This window comes from Colobus angolensis, unplaced genomic scaffold, assembly GCF_000951035.1.
Source record: "Colobus angolensis palliatus isolate OR3802 unplaced genomic scaffold, Cang.pa_1.0 Scaffold68, whole genome shotgun sequence".
Classification (NCBI taxonomy): domain Eukaryota; kingdom Metazoa; phylum Chordata; class Mammalia; order Primates; family Cercopithecidae; genus Colobus; species Colobus angolensis.
In genome coordinates this window covers 6360805-6387078 of record NW_012120487.1, presented here as the reverse complement: position 1 = coordinate 6387078, position 26274 = coordinate 6360805, and the positions used below count along the sequence as shown (strand labels likewise).

At 45.4% G+C, this 26274-nt stretch overlaps 2 protein-coding genes across 4 annotated transcripts; one reads left to right on the top strand and one right to left on the bottom strand.

The window, feature by feature from the left end:
• The first annotated feature begins 1566 nt into the window (after positions 1 to 1566).
• On the top strand, positions 1567 to 8183 carry LOC105500685 (chromosome unknown open reading frame, human C1orf123). 3 transcript variants are annotated; one of them, XM_011926303.1, is made up of 8 exons: positions 1567 to 1624; positions 1850 to 1933; positions 3279 to 3335; positions 3700 to 3781; positions 3991 to 4022; positions 5426 to 5503; positions 6233 to 6298; positions 7550 to 8183. In XM_011926303.1, the coding sequence occupies exons 1-8, from the start codon at positions 1619 to 1621 to the stop codon at positions 7625 to 7627; spliced, it is 483 nt and encodes a 160-aa protein (XP_011781693.1). In that variant the 5' UTR covers positions 1567 to 1618; the 3' UTR covers positions 7628 to 8183. The 3 variants fall into 3 exon arrangements, with proteins under 3 accessions (XP_011781693.1, XP_011781694.1, XP_011781695.1); XM_011926304.1 differs by lacking the exon at positions 3279 to 3335; XM_011926305.1 differs by lacking the exons at positions 1850 to 1933; positions 3279 to 3335.
• On the bottom strand, positions 8088 to 26274 carry CPT2 (carnitine palmitoyltransferase 2). The gene is made up of 5 exons (XM_011926306.1): positions 25587 to 26274; positions 21885 to 21965; positions 20265 to 20371; positions 10931 to 12235; positions 8088 to 9026 (listed from the first exon to the last, which is right to left on the bottom strand). Exons 1-5 carry the CDS (start codon positions 25739 to 25741, stop codon positions 8695 to 8697), a joined length of 1980 nt encoding a protein of 659 aa, XP_011781696.1. The 5' UTR covers positions 25742 to 26274; the 3' UTR covers positions 8088 to 8694.

The following is a 26274-nucleotide window of genomic DNA, read 5'->3' as shown; positions in this document are numbered from 1 at the left end:
CTGTCTTTGTGGCTTCGACTGCCTTTCAAATTTATTTAGGACCCTGGATCACTTTAGCCAGTGGTGGTGCAGCTCGCCAGAACCTGACCACTGGGATGGATGATTCCCCTCTGGCTAGGGTTTCTCTAAGTGCTTCCTCTGTGGGCACTAGCTGAATTCTGCGCTGAGTTGCTTTCCACGGTGGCAGGGCAGCACTTGGTTCCAATGCCAAGTCCCATAAGCACATTCTCTCTCTGTGCCAGCCAGGCAGCCAGCTGCTGCCAGAGGATGAGGGAGGGGTGGTGGTAGCAATTCAAGACTGTCTTTCCTACCCTCTTCACTGCCTTATTCCTTTTTCTTCTTCTTCTTCTCCTTCTCCTTCTCCTTCCTTCTTTCTTCTTTCTTCTTTCTTCTTTTTTTGAGATAGAGTCTCACTCTGTCGCCCAGGCTGGAGTGCAATGGCACGAGCTCGGCTCACTACAACCTCCACCTCCTGGGTTCAAACAATTCTCTTGCCTTAGCCTCCGGAGTAGCTGGGACTACAGGTGAGCACCACCATACTCGGCTAATTTTTGTATTTTAAGTAGAGACAGGGTTTCACTATGTTGGCCAGCCAGGTCTCAAATTCCTGACCTCAGGTGGTCTACCCACCTCAGCCTCCCAAAGCACTGGGATTACAGGTGTGAGCCATCATGCCTGGCCATTGCCTTATATCTCTATGTGATGTTAAAACCAGGTACTGTGACTGCTACCTGAGTTTTGGTCCTAATGAAGGTGCTTTCTTGTATGGATAGTTGTTTAGTTTGGTGTTCCTGCCAGGGAAGAGGAGGAGGAGGATCACTGGAGGGTTCTATTTGGCTATCTTGCTCTACCTCGTAGAAGAGTCTTGAATGTGCTGTTCCTTTTAACGTTAATCTCCACAGCTCCTGCATGGTCTCAATGTAGCCTGGACGGGAGGCCAGATAAAACAAAGTTCAATAAACGTATGACAGAAGGATAAACCAGGTAGGCTCCCAGAGAAGAGCCACCTGAAGGGGAATGTCCAGTCGCAGGGACCACAATGAGAAGGATGTGGACACAGGGCAACCTCTGGAGAGGGGCCTAGAAACCAGGTCTAGGGTGAAACAGGAAAGAGCAGTTTAAAGAGAGGCATCATCCCCAAATCTGATAAACCAATACACTCTGCTTTTTAAAGTGTATTGGTTTATCTTTATTTGGTAGTCTTGGAACTCTTCCTTTTGTAGTTTTTCCCCTGGGCAGAGGGAGCTGACGTGATCTGAGAAGTTCGAGGGCTAACAGAGTAGTGAAGCGCCTGAAAAGAACTGAGGGGCAGCAACTGTCTTGTTCGCTTAGAGCAGGCACAAAATCGGCGTTCAGTAAGTATCTGTGGCACCACCGAATCCCGGAGTCAGGCTTCCGCCGGTCTGAGCACGGGTTGCTCGCGGACCTGGCTGACCTTCACTGGCCCCGGATCCCCAGATGCGAAAAGCCCGTGGACCAAGCAAGCAGCCGCAGGCAGAGCTCCCTGCCTCGCGGCCCCGCCCCCTCAGGCCCTACTGAGGGTGCGCAGACAGCACTCGCCTTTTACTACGCGCCGGAAAGCAACGGCCGCAGCCAGCACCGAGTGGAGCGGGTCACCATGGGGGTGAGGGGGGGCCGCCCGCCGCGGGGACACGGAGGGGAGGTGGCGAGGGTCTGGGAGGCAAGAGCTCGCGCCAGGAGGAGATGAAGCGAGTGGGTTCGCGCTGAAGGAGCAGGAGGCAGAAGGAGTGTCTCCCTGTGGCACCCATGGCCGGGAATGCGGGCGGGTCGGGCCGGCGTGGAGCTGTGCAGGCACGGCTGACGCAGTTACTCTGGCCCTCCCCCTCAGAAAATCGCCCTGCAACTCAAAGCCACGCTGGAGAACATCACCAACCTCCGGCCCGTGGGCGAGGACTTCCGGTGGTACCTGAAGGTGCGGCCGGGGCGGGGCCCGGGGAGTGGCGGCCGGTCCTCATCTCAGTGCTGAACCGGAGCCTTCTCCGGCAGTATGAGAAAATATTTAACCAGGCACATTAAGTGTTCGGGGTTTTCCTAGTTAGAATTTTACGTTTGCTTTTTATTAAAGTGTATTGGTTTATCTCTAATTGGCAGTCTTGGAAAGCTTCATTTTGTAGTTTTTCCCTCTGTTAAATATTTCGTGGTCTGTAAACGGACACTAAACGAAATGCTACTTGAAGGGACGTTGTGATTATTTAATAAGGTGAATAGTTCGCCTTTCGTTTATTGATTTGGTTTTCTTTATTGTGAAATAGTTTGATTTTGTGCGTAATCCACCCTTCCTTTCCCCTCCCACACTGGTAAAGCTGGTACCCTAGCGGCAGGGTCTACAGAGGCCGCCCCTTCTCCAGCCGTCTGAGGCTCTTCACTGTTCCAGATCCCAGAGCTTCTGCTCTGTTTTCCTCCTGGTCAAAATCCCAGCGTCCTTCTCTACCTCTCAAAAGCCCTGTTCTTCAGGAAGCTGCCTCCGGACTACTTTTATTTCCCAGGATTTTGAAGCCTGAATACCAGGGCTTACTTGGGAGAATCTGTTCTTTGGCTTCAAGAAGCCGAATCGAGTGAAGGAGACAGAAAAATAGAGTCACAACAGAGTGATAAATACACCAGTGACGTACAGGTCCTGTGGGACCATAAAGCCAACCAAGCAGAGTGGGTGGGGGGGCCTGCTGAGGCCATTTCTCTCTCTTTTTTTTTTTCTTAATTGACACATAAGAATTGTACATATTTATGGGGTATATAGTGATGTTGCGATATATGTAATATATAGTGATCAGATCAAGGTAGTTAGCATATTCATCTCAAACATGTATCGTTTCTTTGTGTTGGGAGCATTTAATATCCTAGCTATTTGAAACTATATATTATTTTTAGCTATAGTCATCCTACAGTGCTATAGAACACTAGAACTTATTCCTCCCATATAGCCGTAATTTTGTGTCTTTTAACAAATCTCTCCCTATTTCCCCCCACCCCCATTGAAGCCATTTCTGCACCACAGATGCCTTGAATCCCCGGCCACACTGAGCACTTCGTAGAGGAGGATGGGCATGCCTGCATATTAAACAGCCTTACCTACCTACCCTTTGCCCAGAGATAGGTCTAGTTTTGTCCTTGTTGGGGCTGGTGTTAGGGATGAAGTGAGATTGCCAATGAGAAGGTAGGCCATGAGCCTGCCCACCTCCCACTGTTCTTACCCCTTCCTTGGTGTCTGCCCAGCTGAGCCAGCGAGCGGCTTTACTAACATTCTTTTTCCCCCAAAGATGAAATGTGGCAACTGTGGTGAGATTTCGGACAAGTGGCAGTACATCCGGCTGATGGTAACTGTTCCCCCCCAGCATAAACTCTCACAAACACACATACACTTCTGGGCAGGGATTTGGGGAAACTGGCCTTCATCTCTCCAGTTCTTTACTCCCTGCTTTTTCGTGGTTTGGGAGGGCAGGTGTCAGTATGATGAGCACTGGGTTCAACAAACATCTTTGAGATGTGAGGCAGAGTTCAAAATCAAGGAGAAGCTCTTTTTTTATTTTCCTCAGGAAGCGTTCCCAGGAGTCTTGTCCTAGTAAGTTACCCTTTCTGGGTCTTGGTCTCTTTCAGTGGACAATAAATGGTGGGCTCAATCTCCTCAGGACCGTACGTCAAATTCATATGTGACTGAAAGTTCTGTTTGCTTTTTGCCAGGACAGTGTGGCACTGAAGGGGGGCCGTGGCAGTGCTTCCATGGTCCAGAAGTGCAAGCTGTGTGCAAGAGAAAATTCCATCGGTAGGTCAGGCTGTGCGTACTGGGTTCTGCCGGGTGGCCCACAGCTTCCTGGCACCAGGCTGAAAGTAGACTCATGTCACCTGAGGGTGGAGTCAAGCCTAAGATGCCGACACCTGTGCAGCTCAATCTTTTTCAGGGCCACATCTGGGCACCTGGCTGGGGCCAGGGCATGGACTCAAGTCAACTTTGTGTTCTCTTTTCTATTTCAGAGATATTAAGCAGCACCATCAAGCCTTACAATGTAAGTTTGTTGCTGTAGTGGCAGGGATGGTGGGGTTAAATCCTAACTGGAGTTAGTATGTCTGGGTTCTAGAGTCATGCCTGCATCAGAGTGACCTGCCATAGGACATTCACTCATGAACTTAATTCTTCTTTCCCTCAGTCATTTATTCACTGTATACTGAGTGCTTGGTATATTGCCTCTTGCAGTGCCTTCTTATGAGGGCTGGGCTGTGGGATCTCAGGGGACCTCTGACACAATCTAGCTGTTCAGTTTGCATCACTGAGAGCACTTGCCTTGTCTTCATTTTAGGGGAGTAGCAAGCTTTGTCTGAAACCATAGGTGGGGTAGTCCTTTGGTGCATCCCATCCTTTATAGCATCAGTGTTATTGAATAGTTATATGTTACTACGGAACAAGTTAGCCCAAAGGTGAGGGAGGGAGTGTGTGCTTTGGGTCTGTTTGTTTAAAGAAAGCCAGTTATTTGTATTCACCTATTCCTTATTTGGTATTTATTTAAAGTATCTTGAGTTGTGCCAAATTCTTGGCTTTGTCCTGAAGTTAAAGAGAAATTAAATGAGGACTTGCCCTCAAGTACATAATAGTCTAGTGGAAAATACAGACAAACAAGAATCGAACTAGGGCCCTAACAGAGAAATGCCTTACCAGTGCCAGAGTCTGAGGCTCTTCACTGTTCCAGATCCCAGAGCTTCTGCTCTGTTTTCCTGCTGGTCAAAATCCAGTCAGTGTGCAGGAAATTATTTTTACAGTGAATGACAGGATGAGACTGAATGTGTGGGCATGGCACTTGTGGTCCCTAAGCCCATAGGTCAGGTAGGCATGAATTTCCTGGCCACCTACCCCGCAAGAGGTGTCCCCTCCACATACATAACCATTTCAACCGCTGTAAGTCAGCCCTCTCCCTTCCTTAATGGCAGCTAGTGAGCAAAAGACTATGGCTAAGTGTACTGGTTCTGTTTGGATGATCTAGAGACTTTGGAGCTTAACATTCTTGTTCATATTTTTGGTGTTGATAATTTTATTTACTATTTATTGAGCACTGTGCTGGGCACTTTATATGCATTTCAAAATCTGACAATAAAATTGTAGAGGTTTCCTCGGCTGTATTTGACAGTTTAGGAATCTTGGGCCCAGAAGGGAAGAGAGGCAGAGCTTACCTTACATCCAGGCAGGCTGACTCCAGCATCCACACTCTTCTGCAGCCTCCATGTCTACTGTCTACAGAAAGCCTCATAGGGAGCAGGTGCCCAAGGCAGGCTTCCTCTAAGAAGGGGACCAGTTGTTCCTGGGTCTCATGGTAGGCCTCCAGGGGCAGTAAGTGCCCATTTGGCAGGAAGGAGAGGGGCCGTGAGGTCATCTTGAGAGCTCTTTTGGGCCTACCTCTTCAACACACTTCCTTTCTAGGCTGAAGACAATGAAAACTTCAAGACAATAGTGGAGTTTGAGTGCAGGGGCCTTGAACCAGTTGATTTCCAGCCCCAGGTGTGTGTGTATCTTTCTGTGGAATCTCTGTCTTTGGGGAGGGGATGCATGAAGTGACAGCCAGAACTTTGCTACCTACAGAGACCATGGACTAGACATTTCTCCTTTCTAGTGGTAGTAATAATTGTCCCTTATTAAGCGGCTGCCGTATGCTTGGGCACCCATGCCGTCATTTTCACATGTTACCACATTTGATCCTCCTGGTAACCCTATGAATTTATTCATCCTGTTCTTCAGATGAGTAAGGAACTGAAGAGATTTTGCAACTTGCTCAGGGTCACACAGTAAGCAATAGAGCTATAGTTTCAACCCAGGTCTATCTGACTTGAGCTGGTGCTTATCCCCCTTTATTTGTGCATGTTTCACCTCACAACAAATCTGTGAGGTAGGCAGAAGAGCAAATACCTCATCCCCATTTTATAAATAACTAAGGTCCAACTTGGGAAATGACATGCCCAGGGGCCTTCAGCAAACCAGGGGTAGTGGAAGGGATTATGCTGCGCCTGCTGCCTTCTGGTCCAGGGCTGTAATTCAGAGAAACCATCACTCTAGTTCTGAGGCAGCTGCTGGGTCCTGGAAGATCAGCAGTTATTCCAAGACAGGTGCTCATACTGCATCTCTGTCCTCCATCCCAAAAGTGTGAGAAGAGCCAGCAACCTGGCCAGCCCTCACTTATAGCCCAATGCCTCCTTTTGCCAAGACTAACTGGTACCTTCTTGTCCCCTGCAGGCTGGGTTTGCTGCTGAAGGTGTGGAGTCAGGGACAGTCTTCAGTGACATTAATTTGCAGGAGAAGGTATGAGACTTGGGGGCTCTGTGAGGTATTATAGGGCACCTGGTGGGAAATATTTTTTTGGTAGACAAGGCTTATCAATGGAAAGCCAACTTTGTATTTTTGTGCTTTTTGTTAGTGATTTTGCTGTTGAAATGGCCACAGGTATAGTGCTAAAGTGCTTTCTAATGTTCCTACATATGGAAAAGCTATGATGCCCCTTACAGAGAGAATACTTGTTAGATAAGCTTTATTCAGGCATGAGCTATAGTGCTGCTGGCTGTGAGTTCATGAATCAACAATATATATTAAGTAAGGTATCTTTAAACAGAAACACATAAAGCTAGATTATTGATTGGTTGATGAAAATGTGACCAGAGGCTCATAGGAAGCTAACCCTGTATTTCCCCAGGGAGTATTCATTCAGTATTCCCTAATTCAGTGTTTGTGGCCGCTTTATTGCACCTAACTACCGTGAAGAACAAGAAAGAGTCGTATTACTGGACGTATTACTACCCTGCAGATAGAAAAGCCTTGTGCTCAGGCCTTGAAGGACAAAAACTTCATTTCATTTGCATAGCACCTAGTAACAGCAGCTAGCATTTACTGAGCTCTTATATGTGCCAGGCACTCACTATGCTGAGTGCTTTTATTTTGTTTTGTTTTATTTTATTTTTTGAGACAGTCTTACTCTGCTGCCCAGGCTGGAGTGCAGTGACACAGTGTCAGCTCACTGCAACTTCTGCCGCCTGGGCTCAAGTGATCCTCCTGCGTCAGCCTCCCAAGTAGCTGGGATTACAGGTGCCTACCACCATTCCTGGCTATTTTTTGTATTTTTACTAGAGATGGGGTTTCACCTTGTTGGCTAGGATGGTCTCGGACCCCTGACCTCAAATGATCCACCTGCCTTGGCCTCCCAAAGTGTGGGATTACAGGCATGAGCCACCCCACGCCCAGCTGCTGAGTTCTTTTAAATGTGTTACTTCATTTGATTCTTTCAACATTCAATATGAACTCCATTGTTGTCCTTTTTTTGTTTTTTTTAAATAGAAGACAGGACTCAGAGAAGAGGCTCAGAGAAGTTAAGTGGTTTGCCCAGTCACACAACTGAAAGAGCTAGAATTCAGGTCTGAGTTATCTGGCTCTGTTCAGGGTCATACATGTTCATGATTATTTGCGTCAGAGCCTGAGCTGGGCCTTTTAAGTCCCAGTTCTCTGCTCTCCACACTGCTGCATTCTGCCTTGTGAGGCTCACATTGCCATTTTGTTTCCCAGGACTGGACTGACTATGATGAAAAGGCCCAGGAGTCTGTGGGAATCTACGAGGTCACCCACCAGTTTGTGAAGTGCTGATCCCTCTTCCTGCACAGTTGCCCTTACAAACTGAGAAAGGACAATGTACCCAAGCAGCAGAGCCCACAAAGGCTGGTTCCTTTGCCCCTTGTCTCCTGGCGGCTATACCAAACCTTCACAGTCTGCATGCTGGACTTTATTACAGCTTCCCAAGCCCCATCAATAAAGCCCCTGTTCATGCTGCACTGGTGTATGAAGGTGAAGTAAGGAAGCAGCTACTCCCTCTGCAAATAAGAATTCGTGCAGCAGCAGTTCACTCCTTAGGAATATGAAGAGTATTTTTAAGGAGATGGTATCTCCCCAGTCAAGGGCAAGTTTACAGAGAGGAAACTGCGATCCCACCATCACTCAATGAGCCAGAAGCCAATGGTGACGTACTATTACCCGAACTTACTGAACTTGCTGTTGGAAAGATCTTTGTGAGGATTAGGAATTAGGTTAAAAAAAATTAAGAACCATCTTCAAGCAAAAATTAAACTTTATTTCTGGCTTAAACAATAAATACACCTGAGTTAGTTTTCCAAACCTTTCCTCCTGATTAAATGCCCTTAAAACTGAAATCTCGTGTTATCTTTAGTTGTGATCTAGTCCCACGTGGAAATTACACATTTAGCTTTAAAACCATGATTTTAAAGCTCAAGCCTGTAGCTGGCTGCCTAGGCAGCTTATGATTAGTTTCACAGAATAGCACCCACTGGCTACACAGGCCCCAATTTTTTTTTCTTTTTTGTTTTTTTGAGAAAGAGTCTCGCTCTGTTGCCCAGGCCGGAGTGCAGTGGTGCAATCTCAGCTCACTGCAACCTCCACTTCCTGGGTTCAAGCAATTCTGCTTCAACCTCCCAAGTAGCTGGGATCATAGGCACGTGCCACCATGCCCAGCTAGTTTTTGTATTTTTAGTAGAGATGAGGTTTCACCGTGTTGGCCAGGTTGGTCTCAAACTCCTGACCTCAAGTGATCCACCCATCTCAGCCTCCCAAAGTGCTGGGATTACAGGCATACGCCACCATGCCCAGCCTCCCAGTTTTCATGACGAGGAAGTGATGGTAGCTTTTCATCTGCCAAGAAGTTAACTTTTGATGGATTTGCCTTCTAAGGCATCAAACATGTCTTCTAAGGCCTTCTCCACACATTGGAGAAACTCCCGGGCATTGCGGCCTGGGTAGGAAGAGACATTGCAGCCTATCCAGTTGCCATGAACAGCATATCCAACACCAAAGCCATCAGAGACCACGGGGGCAAAGCCCCCAAGGTTTACTGCTGGGCTGCTCAGCGTGCTCGTGGACAGGACATTGTGGTTTATCTGCCCGTATGCAGGGTCCAGGTAGAGCTCAGGCAAGATGATCCCTTTGGCTGCTGCCAGGTGCCGCAGAGCAAACAAGTGTCGGTCAAAGCCCTGGCCTGTGAGAAACAAAATGGAAAACCAGAGTCCAAGGACAGAAAAGGACCTCAGGAAAACCTCCCCACTTACCACATGGTAGGAATACCTATCACAGCATCCTTGAGAGTGGGGAAGGCTCTGTCCACCTCTATGCCCACCACCAGCTGACTAACCTTCAGAGCAGCTCAAGCTAGAATATTTCAAATTATTTAGAAAATGTATTATGTTATATTTAAAAATAGCTGTCAACAGCTGAGCTAAAAATGAGCCTAAAAGAAAAGCATAATTTTAAAGATTCAAAATCAGTTTAGTCAAAGAGTCAAGACAGTACACGAAGAGAGCCATGGACTCAAAAACTACGATAAAACTGTAAGTCTGATTCAAGTGTAAAAGAGAAGATTGAGTCAGTGGAACAAAATGGAAAGTCTGTTTGACCAGGGTTCTAATCTCAGTCTTACTAATTTGCTGTGTAACCGGGCTTGGTCTTTTCCTTATAAAATTGAGGAAGAGAAGACTAGAATGTCTTGGAGGTCCCTTTCACTTCCAGCACTTCATAGCAACATGAAAGGACAACTATGACCCTCCAGGTGCTTTCCAGGTCTTGAATTTTATCAAAAAAAGGTAATGATGGATGACAACTGGGAAGTTTCTGAGATGACCTGTTTACGGAGAGCAGACACACTACAACTGAGGTGAAGGTAGTGGGGCCGCAAGTTTAGAAATCCTACATTTTCAAAAGTCAGTCTGATAACCAATGAGTAACAGAAAAAGGAGACTGGGTGCAGCGGTGCACGCCTATAATCCTAGTGCTTTGGGAGGCCGAGGCAGGAGGATTGCTTGAGCCCAGGAGTTTGAGACCAGCCTGGGCAATGCAGTGGGACCTCATCTCTACAAAAAATTTTAAAAATTAGGCCTGGCGTGGTGGCTCACACCTGTAATCCTAGCACTTGGGGAGGGCGAGGCAGGTGGATCACGAGGTCAGGAGTTTAAGACCAGCCTGGCCAACACAGTGAAACCCCACCTCTACTGAAAATATAAAAATTAGCTGGGCATGGTGCCGTGAGCCTGTAGTCCCAGCTACTCAGGAGGCTGAGGCAGGAGAATTATCTGAACCCAGGAGGCAGAGGTTGCAGTGAGCCGAGATTGTGCCATTGCATTCCAGCCTGGGCAACAGATTCCATCAAAAGAAAAAAAAAAAAAATTATTAGTCAGGCATGGTGGTGCATGCCTATAGTCCCAGCCACTTGGGAGACTGAGGCAGGACGATTGTTTGAGCCAAGGAAGTTGACGCTGCAGTGAGCCATGATTGCGCCACTGCACCCCAGCCTGGGTGACAGAATGAGACTGTGTCTCCAAAAAAGGCCAGGCGCGGTGGCTCACGTCTGTAATCCTAGCACTTTGGGAAGCGAAGGCGGGGGGATCACCTGAGGTCAGGAGTTCAAGACCAGCCTGGCCAAAATGGCAAAACCCCGTCTCTACTAAAACTACAAAAATTAGCCAGGCATGGTGGTGGGTGCCTATTATCCCAGCTACTCGGGAGGTAGAGGCAGGAGAATCACTTGAACCTAGGGGCAGAGGTTGCAGTGAGCCAAGATCATGCCATTGCACTCCAGCCTGGATGAAGGAGGGAAACTCTTGTCTCCAAAAAAAAGAAAAAGAATGACACGTCAAAGTGACCTTAAATGATCACAAAGTCATATGCATTCCCCCACGCCTGCTTAGGAGGCAAGAACATTCTGATCCCTAGTGGCCAGTGTGGCTGTTCAGACTGCTAGGGTAGAAAAGAAAACTCATTTGGGGAGTTGGCGATGGATTAAACCTAGTGAAGGGGTAGGAATCAGATTTGGAGTAGAATATGACTTAGGCTTGCTTACCCAAGCACTGAGGACAAGACCCAAGGGCATGCTCCCCACCCCTGCCTCACCCATTGCTGCTTCTTTGGTCAGCTGGCCATGGTACTTGGAACATTCAACCATCATCTGTTGAAGCTCGCCAGCACTGTGCCTGGAGGGCTCCCTGACAAAGGCCTCAGAGCACCTCTTTGTATAGATGGAGGCTGGGCGGATGGTCTCAGTGCGGCCGTGCTTGAATGCGGCAGTGCTACAGGACTCGTAGGTGGCCACTGTCTGCCCGTACTGCCGCAGGAAGGCCATCTGGAAGGCCAGCTGGGCAACTGCATCAGGACTCAGCTTCTGCTTCTTTAGGAATTCTTTGCCTCCTCTCTGAAACTGGAGGCAGTCGATAGTGAGGGTTTTCATGGTGGCATCAAACTTTTCCTTAGCAGCCGTGATGCCAGTCTTTAAGGCATCAGTCAGCTTGAAGTTGAGTTTCTGCACAGTGACAGTAGAGTCAGCAGTGGCTGCCTGGCTCTGTGGAGTGATGGCAGGGATCTGAGTGCTGTCTTTAAATACTTCATTAAAAAATCTGAGCACTGCCACACCATCACCCCAAGAGTGCTCAAAGTGGACGGCAGCAGAGCCATCCTTGGCGATAATGAGGTTAAAGGATTTATCAAACCAGCGGTTTGTGCCATCCCCATGCAGCATGTTGTGGGACAAGTGGACAAGGTCCTTAATGGGGAAGTCATCTAGGCAGAGGCAGAACACAGCCGAGTCCACTTTCCTCAGGCTCTCCTCATTGCCACTACTCATCAGCTTCTGCCTGAGCTCTGCCCAGATGTCTCGGTTCTCACTGGTCAGGTATGCCAGAGGAAACTCGGGCGCGGGGCTGCTGTCTGAGAGAATGTACTTCAGATGTGCCTGGATTTCTGAGGGGCTCACAATGTTCCCATCTTGATCCAGGACATCAAAGATATAAAAATTTCCTTTCCTTAGGACCAGGAGGTGTCTGGCCTTGTCATCAGTGAAGAGTTCATCCCGACTGGGTTTGGGTAAACGAGTTGAGTTGAAAAGCCGAAAATACTGGGACATATCCAGGGGATATGCATTGACTAGGTAGGCCCCATACCAGGACAGAGAGGAAGGCACAAAGCGTATGAGTCTCTTGAAGGTGTCAGTGTCACTTTTTGCAGGGTTCAAATGGAACACTTCTGGCTCCAGAAGGCCAGCGCGGAGTGTCTTCAGAAACCGGATGGCAGAAACAGTCATGTTGGTTGCCCGGGTGAGCTGGTCGTTATACTCAGATTTTGGGTCAGGATTGAAAGCCATAAATGGATTAAAGTTCAGAACAACGGAGTCTCGAGCAGATAGGTACATATCAAACCAGGGTCCTAAAAAATAAAAAGAAAAAAATAACATAAAATGTTAATGCTGTTCCTAAAAATAAAATTTGAAGAAGAAAAAAAATTCAAGCATAGGCAAAGGAAATGGCATCAACCTCCAGAGAGGAGAATTCCCTGAATGTTTTTGCTCTGCAATAATTCAAGACATATAAATGGGGTCATACAATATATGGTGTTTTGCTTCTAGCTTCTATCACTTATAATAATGTTTTTGTTTTGTTTTTTTGGGACAGAGTCTTGCTCCTGTCACCCAGGCTGGAGTACAGTGCCGCAATCTTGGCTCACTGCAACCTCCGCCTCCCGGATTGAAGCGATTCTCCTGCCTCAGTCTCCCGAGTAGCGGGGATTACAAGCACCCTCCACCATGCCCAGCTAATTTTTGGATTTTTAGTAGAGATGGGGTTTCACCATGTTGGGCAGGCTGGTCTCAAACTCCTGACCTCAGGCGATCCATCCACCTTGGCCTCCTAATAATGTTTTTAAGATTCATCCATGTTGTAGCATATAAGTTCTTCATTTCTTCTTATGGCTCAATAATGTTCCATTATATGGATATACTATATTTTGTTTATCCACTCATCAGTTAATGGACATTTGAACTGTTTCCACTTTTTATTATGAATTATATTGCTTTTTTTTTTTTTTTTTTAAGACACACAGGATTTCTGTTGTCCAGGCTGGATTGCAGTGGTGTGATCATGGCTCACTGTAGCCTTGAACCCTGGGCTCAAGCGATCCTCCCACCTCACCCTCCCAAGTAGCCAGGACTACAGATGCACACCACCAGCCTGGCTAATTTTTTTATTTTTTGTAGAGATGGGGTCTTACTATGTTGCTTAGGCTGGTTTCAAGCTCCTGGCCTCAAGCAGTCCTCTCACCTCAGCCTCTTAAAGTGCTAGAATTATAGGTGTGAGCCACTGCGCCTAGCTATTAAGAATTATGTTGTTATGAACATTCTTATACATGTTTTTATATGGACATAGCCAGGAGTGGAATTGCTATCACATGGTAAGTCTCTGTTTAACCTTTGAGGAATTGCCAGGATGTTTTCCAAAGTGGCTGCACCATTCCCACCAGCTGTTCATGAGGGTTCCAATTTTTCCACATCCTCAGCAGCACTTGTTATCATATGTCTTGCTGCGTGGAGATATTCTGGTAGGTGTAAAATAGTATAGCACTGCAGATTCGGTTTGCATTTTCCTAATGTTTATTAATTGCTTTTTCTTCCTCTTTGGTTTCCTTTCTTGGTTTAAAGGAATAAAATACGGTAACACTCCACTTGCATTCATGTTGGAACAGAATAGTTAATTCCCACCCCATCTCTTTAGGTTTCTCTTGCTTCATCTCCTTTCAGGGGCAACAATCATACTTGACTGCCCCCCCCGACAAGGGGGGAACGTCTTCATTGTCCTTCTGTGTACAGTGTACATTTGTGCACTCCCTGTTTAGAAAGTACTCAAAAAGCTATTAGAACTATCAGTGCATGGATCACTCAGACTAGCCCTCTGAGTTCTTGTAGATGTTTTACCTGTAAAAATTCCAAAAGCAGTATTTTATCAGAAAATATGTCAGGGAAAGTTCCTGCTTGGATTAGTAAGCATGAATAAACTCTATAAATAAGGACCATCTTTCATTCAGGCAAAGAACGTTTATATGTATAGCACTGGGAAAAGGATTAATAGATGCAGATTTGTCTATTACTCATTTGTTGGTCCATCCACTCATTCCATCCCTTGAGAATCAGTGCTGTGCCAGGCCTTGGTCCAGGGGATTTAGAGAGGAATAGGACATGGTCTTTGATTCTGAAAACCTCTGGTGAAGGAGGCAAATAATTAAAACATAATGCAATGCTAAATGATGGGAGATAATACTAAAATGATGAGAGAAAAGTACTGGTGGATAAGATATATTTGATGAAAGAAGACATAAATTCATGCCTCTGATCCCCTCTTAGCAAAAGAATTTCAAAGAGACATAAACCAGTCAGGCCAAGAGAATGGGAGATGAGAAAACAAATACTAGAAGCTGGAAAGCACTTATGCAACTGGTAATGACTAAAACAGACTGGAGAAAGCCAATCCTAAATTGGCAGGAGAGAAAGCCAAGGAATCATGATTTGCACAGCAGAACCCCAGAGGGCTCAGTAATTGGCAACCTAGATACATCTGGTTGAAGGACTGTTTGATTATATCACCACTACCACAACCTGAGATTCCCTCTGCACTCTGGTAGAAGACTTAAGTTTTACTCTCTGGAAAAAATAAAACTGGGGGCTGGGTGTGGTGGCTCACGCTGGTAATCCCAGCACTTTTGGGAGGGCAAGGTGGGTGTATCACGAAGTCAGGAGATCAAGACTATCCCGGTTAACATGGTGAAACACCGTCTCTACTAAAAATACAAAAAATTAGCCAGGCGTAGTGGCACATGCCTGTAGTCCCAGCTACTTGGAAGGCTGAGGCAGGAGAATTGCTTGAACCCAGGAGGCAGAGGTTGCAGTGAGCCGAGATCGCACCACTGCACTCCAGCTTGGATGACAGAATGAGACTCTGTCTAATAAAATAAATAAAATAAAACTGGGAGACCTGAATCACAGTTGAGATCTCAAATCTTCTTCCCTTACTTACCCTACCTTCTACAACACTAGCAACCTTTTGGCAGTTTACTAGAAAAGCCTCCCTAGGGAATCTAACCCAAAGACACTACCATTAGGGACAACCCAGGGAAGCAGTTTAGCTGGATCACTGTATTAGTCTGTTTTCACACTGCTATAAAGAACTACCTGAGACTGGGTAATTTATAAAGAAGAGAAGCTTAACTGACTTAATTCCGCATGGCTGGGAAGGCCTTAGGAAACTTACAATCCTGGTGAAAGGCAAAGGGGAAGCAAGCCACATCTTACATGGCAGCAGGAGAGAGAATAAGTGAGGAGTAGGAACTGCCAAACACTTCCAAACCATCAGATCTCATGAGAACTCACTATCACAAGAAACGCATGGGAGAAACTGCCCCATGATCCAATCACCTCCCACTAGGTCTCTCCCTTGACACTTGGGGATTATTACAATTCAAGATCAGATTTGGTTGGGGACACAGAGCCAAACTACATCATTCCGCCCTGGCCTCTCCCAAATCTCATGTACCTCTAACATTTCAAAACACAACCATGTCTTCCCAACGGTCCCCCAGAGTCTTAACTCATTCCAGCATTCACTTAAAACTACAAGTCCAAAGTCTCATCTGAGTCAAGGCAAGTTCCTTCTGCCTATGAGTCTGTAAAATCAAAAACAAGTTAATTATTTTCAAGATACAATGGGGTTACAGGCATTGGGTAAATGCTCCCATTCTAAAAGGGAGAAATTGGCCCAAAAAGAGGGGCTACAGGCCCCATGCAAGCCTGAAATCCAGCAGGGCAGCCATTAAATCTTAAAGCTCCAAAATGATCTTTGACTCCATGTCTCACATCCAGGGCATGCTGATATAAGGGGTGGGCTCCCAAGGCCTTTGGCATCCCTGCCCCTGTGGCTCTGCAGAGTACAGCCCCCATGGTTGCTTTTACAGGCTGGCGTTGAATGCCTGTGGCTTTTCCAGGCACATGGTGCAAACTGTCAGTGGATCTACCATTCTGGGATCTGAAGGGCAGTGGCCCTCTTCTCACAGTTCCACTAGGTTCCCCATTGGGAACTCTGTGTGGGGGCTCTAACCTCATATTTCTCATCTGCATTGCCCTAGTAGAGGATCTCCATAAGGACTTCACCCCTGCAGCAGACTTCTGCCTGGACATCCAGGTGTTTCCCTATAGCCTCTGAAATCTAGGAGGAGGTTTTCAAACCTCAACTCTTGTTTTCTGCACACCTGCATGCCCAACACCACAGGAAAGCCTCCAGTGCTTGGGGCTTGCACCCTCTGAAGCAATGGCCAGAGCTGTGCCTTAGCCCCTTTTAGCCATGGCTGGAGCTGGAGTGCCTGGGACACAGGGCACCATGTCCCAAGGCTGCAAGGAGCAGCAGGGCCCAGGAAACCATTTTTCCCTCTTAGGCCTCTGGGCCTATGCTGGGAGGGGCTACTGTAAAGATCTCTGAAATGCCCTCAAGACATTTTCCCCATTGTCTTGGCTATTAACATTTGGTTTCTCATTACTTATGCAGATTTCTGCAGCTGGTGGCTGGAATTTCTCCCCAGAAAATGGGTTTTTCTTTTCTACTGCATGGTCAGGCTGCAAATTTTCCAAACTTTTATGCTCTGCTTCCCTTTTAAACATAAGTTCCAATTTCAGATCATCTCTTTGTGAATGCATATGACCATATGCTTTCAGAAAAAGCCATCTTGAATGCTTTGTTGCTTAGAAATTTCTTCTGACACCCTAAATCATCTCTCTCAAGTTCAAAGTTCTGCAGATCTCTAGGACAGGGACAAAATGCCACCGGTCTCTCTGCTAAAGCATAGTAAGGAGTGACCTTTGCTCTAGTTCCCAATAAGTTCCTCATCTCCATCTGAGACCACCTCAGCCTGGACTTCATTGTCCATATCTCTATCAGCATTTTGGTCAAAACCATTCAACAACTCTCTAAGAAGTTTCAAACTGTCTGACATCTTCCTGTCTTCTTCTGACCCCTCCAAACTGTTCCAACCTCTGCCTATTAACCAGTTCCAAAGTTGCTTCCACATTTTCACGTATCTTTGTAGCAATACATCCCTCCTGGTACCAATTTTCCATATTAGTCAATTTTCACACTGCTATAAAGAACTACCTGAGACTGGGTAATTTATAAAGAAAAGAGGTCTAATTGACTCACTGTTCCTTGTGGCTGGGGAGGCCTCAGGAAACTTACAATCACAGCACAAGGTGAAGGGGAAGCAAGGCACATCTTACGTGGCAGCAGAAGAGAAAGAGAACAAGTGGGGGAACTGCTGAATACTTTTTAACTATCAGAACTAGTGAGAAACCACTCACTATCATGAGAACAACATGGGGAAAACTGCCCCCATGATCCAATCACCTCCCTCCAGGTCCCTCCCTCAACACGTGGGGATTACAATTCAAAGATGAGATTTGGGTGGGGACATAGAGCCAAGCCATATCAATCACATTAGAGCAAATCTGTAACTGACAAGCCTCACCCTCATCCACATAGCTTCCAAGAGCTTTTTAATATCTCATTCATATCTAAGATAACACAGGATTATAAAGCATCTGAAGAAAGGGCAAAGCAAACAGGAGAAATGCAACTTGGAGGCAATAGACTATGAAGAGAGACGAGATCTTTAAAAAAATTCTCAGAGATAAATTATTTTTAAAAAGAACACCATAAGAAGAAAAAAGAGCTTGTGGAAGTAAAAAATAGGAAAACAGGAGTTTTAAAAACAGACAGGTTGAGAGATTAAAATTAAGTAAAGTCCCCCAAGACAATGGAACAAAAAGAGTAAGAGATGAAAACTGTGAGAGAAAAGATAAGAAAATTAGAGGATGAGACCCAGAAATTCTACACCTGAATGATAATAGTTCCACAAAGAAAAAACAGAGAAAAAAAATGGAGAGGAAGAAATCCAAAGAAATAAAACAAGAAAATATCCCAGACCTGAAGGATGAGATTCCAGATTCAAAGGACTCACAGAGTGGCCCAACAAAATGGGTAAGAATAGACTCACACTAAAACACATTACCTGAAATTTCAAAACACTGGGGACAAAGAGAAAATTCTAAAAAGCTTCCAAAGGCAGTGAGAAGAAATAGTCAAAAGATTTAAGTCTCAGAATAACGTTAGATTTACCAACAGCAACACTGGATGCTAAAAGACAATGGAGCAAAGGCTCCAAAATTCTGTGGAAAAATTATTTCAAACCCGGCCAAATTATCAATGAAGTATAAGGGCCATTTTAAAATTTTTGCTTCCCATGTTCTGTTTCCAGATAGTAAAGGGAATATGTGCTTTGATTAAATAAAAAAAAAAAGAAAGAAAGAAAAGCCAAGAAATAAGAAAATATGAAAGAGAAGAAACATGAGTCCCAACATGAGAAAGTGATGATAGATGTCCCAGCTGATGGTGAAAGAGCACAGGAGAGCAGCTTCACAGTAGGCCAAGAGGTTCACAAATCCAGGCTACAGCATGTTGCAAGTTCTGGAAGAAGTTTCGTCAAGAAGACCAAAATGGATAGAATGTCCAATCTGCTTTCATGTATTGAGAGGAGATTCAGATAGCTTGTGAAGAGTCTGGGTGTAAATTAGTAAGCACATAGGAAACTAAACAAAAGAAAGGATGGAATAATTATTAACTTCAGAGAAAACAAAAACTTTGTACTGGAAAGGAAAAACAATCCCAATATGCTATATGAGTCAGCTGACAATAATGTTTATATGATCATAATAGCATAAACACTAGATACTGAGTTATCCAAAATTACAAATCCCTATGCTGTGAAAACGAGGGGACAGGAAGTACGTGTATACACATCCCACATATGTGGTGGGATGTAAAATACTGCTGAATTCTAATCTTCTACAGCAAGATGTCAATAGCTAATGACTAAAGCGAAAAAATCAAGATGCACTAATGTAAGTATCTAATTTAGAGATGTGAGGTATATAACAAAAGATTTAGGAGCTGAAAGTGAGAAGTGGGAAATAAGGTAATGATAAGGAAGTTGCTCTTTTTCCTAACAAGCCGTATAGAACTGTCTGATTCTTTAAACTATGTGCATGTATAACCTTGGTAAATGTATAAACTAAAAGGAGTGCTGTAGGAACAGAGGTGGAAGCAACCAACTCTGAATGGAGTGGAAAAAGGACTGAGGTTGCACAGAAAACCATCCTCCCTGGATCTTAAAAGAAGAATTTGCCAGGCAAAAAAATGGTAGAGGGAACAGCATGGATAAAGGCACAGAAGAATGAAAGACTAAGGGTTCAGGGATCAATGCGTTGTTCAGCAGGAAGTGTGTCAGGGTGGGTGGTGAGAGAAGAGGCTGGAGAGGACAGTTCTGCCTGACAGTGAAGGACCCAGAATGATACAGGACATTGTGGGGAAAAGAAAGAGATCAGCCTGTTACTGTGTCTATATAGAAGGAAGTAGACATAAGAGACTCCATTTGGCTCTGTATTTGAGATGCTGTTGATCTGTGACCTTACCTCCAACTTTGTCCTTGCAAGAGACATGTGCGAAAGTGACTTAAGTTTAAAAGGATTTTGGGCTGTGCAGAATGTGCTTTGTTAAACAAGTGCCTAAAGGCTGCTTGTGGTTAAAGGTCATCACCATTCTCTTAAATCTCAAAAAAGAGAAAAACATTTGTCTCCTGCCCCTCTCTGGGCAATGGTTTGTTTACTAAGCAAGGAGAAAACCGCCTTTAGGAATAAGGTGGGGCTTGCTGGAGCAATACGGCTAAAAGGTTTATGGAGATGTTCGCATATGCATCTCAAGGCGCAGCATTTTCCTTTAAACTTATTCATGTTACAAGGATTTTTGTTCATATGTCTTACTGCTGACCTCCCTACGATGACCCTATTTTCCAGCCACTCCCTTATCTCTTTGATGGTAAAGATAATGATCAATAAATACTAAGGGAATTCAGAGGCCGGGCCGGCGTGGGTCCTCTGTAAGCTAAGCGCCGGTCCCCTGGGTCCCGCTTTTCTTTCTCTATACTTTGTCTCTGTGTATTATTTCCTTTTCTCAAGTCTCTCGTTCCACCTAACGAGAAGCACCCACAAGTGTGGAGGGGCAGGCCACCCCTTCAGGACATAGGACTTAATCCTGCATCCTTTTCAGACAGGACCATTGATTAGGTTCTGCCTCAATCCCATCTACAGAGAAGGCCGGCCATCATTCTTTAGCATGGGCTACAGTCAACACCTCAGTAGAGGAGGAACACACTCAGCCTTAACATTTACCTCAGGAAGGGAGGATGAGATGTAACTTCATTTGCTGGTCTCACCAAAAATATCTCTGAGACCAAAACAGGAGGGAATATGCCTTACTTTTCATTATGGAGGGCTCTGGGAGAAATCACACCCACAGCCCAGCCTACCTACCTGAAATGTAGCTTGTATGTTTATTCTGTTTGTCCTGAGCAACCAGCTGCTCATGCAGTTCTTTTCCAATCCCATTTTCAAAACTCTTGCAAAATTGTTCTGTTTTCCTAAAACATTCAAGAAAAGACAAAATCAAACCATGGTAGGGAATGCGTGATTTTTAGGTTCATGGCAAGGAACTCATAATAGAATTTTGGGTCCCCAACAGCATAGCCCTAAAACCCAGAATGAGATCAGAAAGTACCTCTAACCAGAACAGGAATCAATCTAAAATTGATAATCTAGACTACCTTCTTAAAATGAACGATTAGGAAAATCAATCAACATCTCACAAAATAATCCATACCCTAGGAGGCAGTTTGGCACAGAGAAAAGGACATAAGCTCTGGAATCAACAGAAGTCTGAATCCTAGCTCTGTCACTTTTCAAACTGTGTGATCTTGGATGAGTTACTTGATCTGAGTCTCAGTTTCTTGATGTGTAAAACGGATAATAATACCACTTTACAAGATTAAAAATATTTATAAAGCTAAGGATTCAGAATATCCTAAAACATAATACTCAATAACTGGTAGCTATTACTATATCAAGAGAAACTTTAAATGACTAATAAGGAATACTTGAAAACAGAGGACTAGATTATGGATAATTCATCTGTTTCTCCATCACTGTCCAGTGAAGAGTTCTGTGATTCCAACAATGCCAGTTACCTGTACAGAAAAATTTCCATTATGAAAAAAGAGTACTACACTAGGCTACAAGAGCTTAATGCAATCCACTTTTTGACAAAATTTGATATTATTTTCCAATTCCATGCTGTATTTGCTTCCTAGGACTGCTATAACAAAACACCACAAACTGGGTGGCTTAAAACAACAGAAATTTATTCTCTCACAGTTCTGGAAGCTTTATGGACAAAATCCAGGTGTCAACAGGACTATATCTTCTCTGAAGACTGGGGAAGAATCTGTTGCATGGCTTGCTTTCAGATTCTGGTGTTGCCAGCAATCCCTGGCATGCCTTGGCTTGTTGACACATCACTCCAATCTCTGCCTGTGTCCTCATATGGCTGTCTCTGTGCCTTCTTCTTACAAGGACACCAGTCATATTTAATTAAGGACCCACACTACTCCAGTAGGACCTCATCTTAACTAATTACATCTGCCACGATCCTAATTCCAAATAAGATCATATACTAAATTTCATGAAAAAGGGCATAAATTTTGGAGGTATGCTATCCAACTCAATAAACATGCTTACAGCGCAGACTTCTGGTCTGGTGTATGGTCTCCTCAGTGGACCTCCCTTCCAAGGGTACATGCTCTCTATAAATGACCAGGACCAGCAAGCCTCCCAGGTACACCTGCTAAGGGAAATTACATATCTGGCATTCTGGCTTATAAACTATCTTCTCTTGAGCCTGTTTAGAGGAACTCTCAGGGCTCGGTCAGTCCTTCATGAATGAAAATCTATTTCCTGAACTTGCGAAGGCACAACTAGGTTCTGGGTTCCTGGAGACCCAGTCAAGTCACAAACATTCCCTGAAGCTTGGTCCACCACTACTTGCCAGCCTGTCTTGAACCACCCCAACTATGCTCACCCAAGGTTCTCAGTGTTTACCTGAACTGGCCATCATCCAAGAGAGGCTTCTGTGCACTGAGGTATCTCCTAATGGTGTCTTCAAGTTTGGGAATAGGCAGCCTGGGGAGAAAGCAGGGTCAGTGTAAGGCTGACAGTATGTGGAAGAGGTTAATTAGCTTTAGAAGCTAATGAACTGATTACTAGATCATTAATTTCCTCCCCCAAAACCAATAATTGGAAGCTACAGACAAATCAGAATCTGTGGGTTTACTAATGCTAAGTATATCAATGGTAACTCTACTTTTAAGTAAAATAACAACTAAATATCTACATAAAATATGAATATAATATCTTAAATAATAATAATAGATTCAAAATGGGGAAGCAGAAGCTGCCCCAAGCATTCCTGTTTTCTGGTCAAAATGACAACACCTGTGCTAACGCTGTATTGCCCTGATTTAATTCTAGCCTTAGTTTGAACAACTGCATTTTTCTCCCCTAGGATAAAATGAAAAGGTTCTATTTTTTAAATTTTCTTCTGCATTTTACAACAGATAATTATATAAGAGTGAAACACAGATCTGTCCAAGGGCCAGTTATATGGGGGCTACAGTCACTGAAAGGTAGGAATCAACCAGTTAGCCATGTCCAGACACCAGGAACGCCATTAGGAAGAACCAAATAGTCCCATGTGCTTAAATAACAGGAACAGCAATTTGCCTACTCATCATTCTCTCTGCTAGAGATTCCCAAAGATGGCTGTGGTGATGAAGTTACTGGCTGATTGTGAAATTAAAACACATGGACAGTAAAGTGAGGTGTATTTTCTCTTCCAATTCATTGGTTTTATTGAAAGAAATATCCCCTAACAGCAAAACAAACAGAGTTTGTTAGGTTGCCTCTACCAACTAAAAATTAACACTGATATGCAAAATACTGAAATGTATCAGTCATATAGGAAATGAAACATGATACATGAAGCAGTTTAAAAGCCTAATATAAGATATACTGTGGTTCATCAGTTTATTTTTAATGCATGTTTATCCACAATATGACAAAAATAAATCAATTATTTACTGCCATTATGGACTTACACTGCACTAAGTACCCATTTACAACACTTTAACACCATAGATCCCCTTACATTCACTGACTTACTCAGAAAAATTCCAAATACTATCTCAGCTACCTCATAAATCCAGAGTTGCCTACATATGTTTCTTAAGATTTGGTTTTATTACAGTAGGGATATTCATGAAAGTTTACCTTCTTCCTTTTAAACAAAATTCTACATTAGAGACAATGGCAATTTGATTTAAAAAAAAAGTCCTACTTAAAAATTTCTGGAGTGAAGCTGGGCATGGTGGTTCACACCTGTAATCCCAGCACTTTGGGAGGCCGAGGCAGGCAGACTGCTTGAGTCCAGGAGTTCAAGACCAGCCTAGGCAACATGGTGAAACCCTGTCTCTACAAAAGATACAAAAAATACAAGAAATCAGCCAGGCATGATGGTGTACGCCTGTGGTCCCAGCTACCTGGGAGGCCAAGGGCAGATCACTTGAGGTCAGGAGTTTGAGACCAGCCTGGCCAACATGGTGAAACTCCATCTCTACTAAATATACAAAAATTAGCCGGGCGTGGTGGTGATTGCTTGTAATCCCAGCTACTTGGGAGGCTGAGGTGGGAGGATCCTTTGAACCTGGAAGGCAGAAGTTGCAGTGAGCTGAGATAGGGCCACTGCACTCCAGCCTGGGCAACAGAGAGAGACTGTGTCTCAAAAAAAACAAAATAAAATTGGCTCAATGAAGTTAACAGAATTGCCCAAAATTATAGCTAAAGACTTGCAGATCCAGAATCTGAAACTACATTCTATCAGACCTCAAAGTTAGGGCTTTTCACCAAGTATGACATCAATGAGTGAGTGTGAAAGATTATACATGTAATCAGTCTATAATCTGAGAGAGAGAAGGAATCTTATCTCTCATCTAACTCCCAATTTACAAATAAGGTAATGGAGGTCTGGGAGAGGTTGGCTGCTTAAGGTTATGCATGGGTGACTAGTGGTACTATTTGAACTGGAGTTTGAATTGGTACCTCCAGATTCCTACAGACTGTGCTGTGGATGGGGCTGGAATAAATGATCTTGAATATTCTTCTCAGCTTTCCAATTCTAAAGTGCAGAAAATCCCTCTGATCTTAAACCTGGGTGGGGCCCAGGCCTGCCTGAAAGTCAGTGACCATCTGACTCTGAACTTGGCAAGTGAAGACAGGTTCTGTCTGTCCTCACCTTTCACCCACATACTGGCTCAGCTCATACACACAGGCTTACCCTACAGGCACAAAGCCCCTTTTTCTTCCTCCCTCCTGCTAAGCGTAGATAATCTCATTTTCATTTGTCTTAGATGTTTGCCTAAGATGTAATTTCACAAGAATCACTCAATCCTCCTGAGAGGGTGGGGGTATGTAGTGATGACGCTGGGTTAAATGGTCCTGGATGCGGAGAAAAACAGCAACCTAGCAGCTCGGGTGAGGCCTGTGACACAATGTTTGTTTCACACAGGGGGAAGGAGCCTGGCCTCTAGCTCCTGGACTACGGGGAATCCCTGAGGACAGTTTGGTGAGAAATAAAGTGAGGTGGGTCTTTGAGACAAATTTTGAACTTGGCTCCAGGAACGGAGTTACTCGCTCAGTAAGTTAGAAGTTAGTTTAGGTTTGGTTTAGAGGGTGAAGAAAATGTCTAATATTGAAGAAGGAGACCTGGCAGCTCAGGCGAAGGTGGAGTTCGAAGGCTGGGAGAATCGGAAGCCGGATTTAAGAAAGTACTGGGGGAGGGAAGGGGAGAGGATTTACTAGGGCCATTTTCAGACGGGAAGTCGATTCTGGGTGAAGTGTTTCGAAGGCAGGGTAGCCCACGGTGAGGAGGAGAAGAGAAATTTGGGTGGGCCCTGGATCTGAGTGTGATGGAGTGTGGATGGGGTACTGAGGGTGGGATCTAGAATTCTGTGAGGGTGAGCTGCACTTACAAGGGGTACTGTGGATGAGGGAGGATATTTTCAGGGAAGGAACCTGTTGAGGAAGGTTTGGAGAGAGTGAAAGGTTTCTGGGTCAACACTGGACTTAGGAGATTAAAGATTTAAAAACATGGGGGAGGGTCAGTTGAGGGCAAGGGTGAACACTTGAGGGCTGTGCTTGTGGGGGCTGATGGGGGGGTGAAAGAACAGAGTACTGGAGAAACGGGAGGTGGGGCTGAGGGTCCTGAGTGACAGGGGTGAAGGCGGTGCTGGGAGAAGTTGAGGAATGGCAACCATGATGTATTAGGAATCAGCCTACCCACATTCCGGGCAGGAATGTGAGGCAGTCATTAAAGTACTTCAGGAGACACTACAGTCGAGGGGTTACAGCGGTGCTGGAAATATGTAGGTCTGGCATTTTTCAGGGAGAAGAGAAGGACTTAGTTTAGCTGGCTGGAAGTCAGGTTAATGGAGAGGAAATCTGAGAAGGGTTCAAGATGGAGAATGAGATAGCATCGAGGGGTTCTGGAAGACAATTTGAGGGTTCTGAGGTTCCTGTGCTAGGAGATTCTGAAAGTCCCAAGACTTCCAGATTAGGGGATGTGGCAGCCTCCATGGTAGGGGCTTGGGGGCGGAAGCGGGTTCACTAGAAGAGTCATGAGTGACTGCAGTCAGTTGGGGCCGATCCTGGGATGGCAGCGGGAGGCGGGGACCCGGAAGCCGGGCTCACCTGGGCAGGCTGTCCTGGTAATGCATGGTGGGCACGATGCTGTGCTGCAGGTACTGGCCGGGACCGGAGCCGGCGCTGAGGGGCCGACTGGGGGCTCCCGGACCAACCGCAGGGCCCCGGGGCCAGGCACGCAGCAGCAGGCGGGGCACCATCATCCCGGGAGCCTGCGGCGGCGAGAACGCGGCAAATGGGTAGTTCTGGAGTTTAAAGACAAGACCGCCGTCGCCCCTTACGGCCCGGGACAAAGCTTCAGGACTCTGAACCCACTACTCCTCCTCCCGCAGGCCACTTCCGGCCCCTGTAAGGGCGTCGGCTCCGCCCCGGACTGGCCCCTTCCGGACAGGGGCCGCCCACTTCCAGGCCCCGCCCACTTTCAGGCCCCGCCCACCACTAGGCCCCACCCAGAAGGGGGCCCCAGCCTCCGCACCGCTGGTCTCCCTTCCCTTCCCTAGGTGGCGGGAGACAGAGATCCGCAGCCGCTCCTTCCCCTTTTCTGGAGCAAGACAGAAATTGGAGCTGAAAAAAAAAAAAGAAAAGCTAAGAACTGTGTGTGGAATCTGATAACCCAAAATTTGATCCAGGCTCCATCCCTGCGAGACTGTGGACTAAATTTTAAACCTCTATTTCCTCACCTAAGAAGTAGATAGATCTTAATGATTCAACGTACCTCCCAAAATTCTAGATATGA

What these genes read in the sequence shown, in the direction of transcription:
- CPT2 (XM_011926306.1), bottom strand. Translation starts at nt 25,741, where the DNA reads ATGATGGTGCCCCGCCTGCTGCTGCGTGCCTGGCCCCGGGGCCCTGCG. An exon ending in TTGGATGATGGCCAGTTCAG is followed by an intron (nt 20,372 to 21,884) that starts GTAAACACTGAG and finishes TGAATGTTTTAG; the next exon opens with GAAAACAGAACAATTTTGCA. An exon ending in ACATACAAGCTACATTTCAG is followed by an intron (nt 12,236 to 20,264) that starts GTAGGTAGGCTG and finishes TTTATTTTTTAG; the next exon opens with GACCCTGGTTTGATATGTAC.
- LOC105500685 (XM_011926303.1), top strand. An exon ending in ACTTCCGGTGGTACCTGAAG is followed by an intron (nt 1,934 to 3,278) that starts GTGCGGCCGGGG and finishes TTTCCCCCAAAG; the next exon opens with ATGAAATGTGGCAACTGTGG. An exon ending in CAGTTGATTTCCAGCCCCAG is followed by an intron (nt 5,504 to 6,232) that starts GTGTGTGTGTAT and finishes TGTCCCCTGCAG; the next exon opens with GCTGGGTTTGCTGCTGAAGG.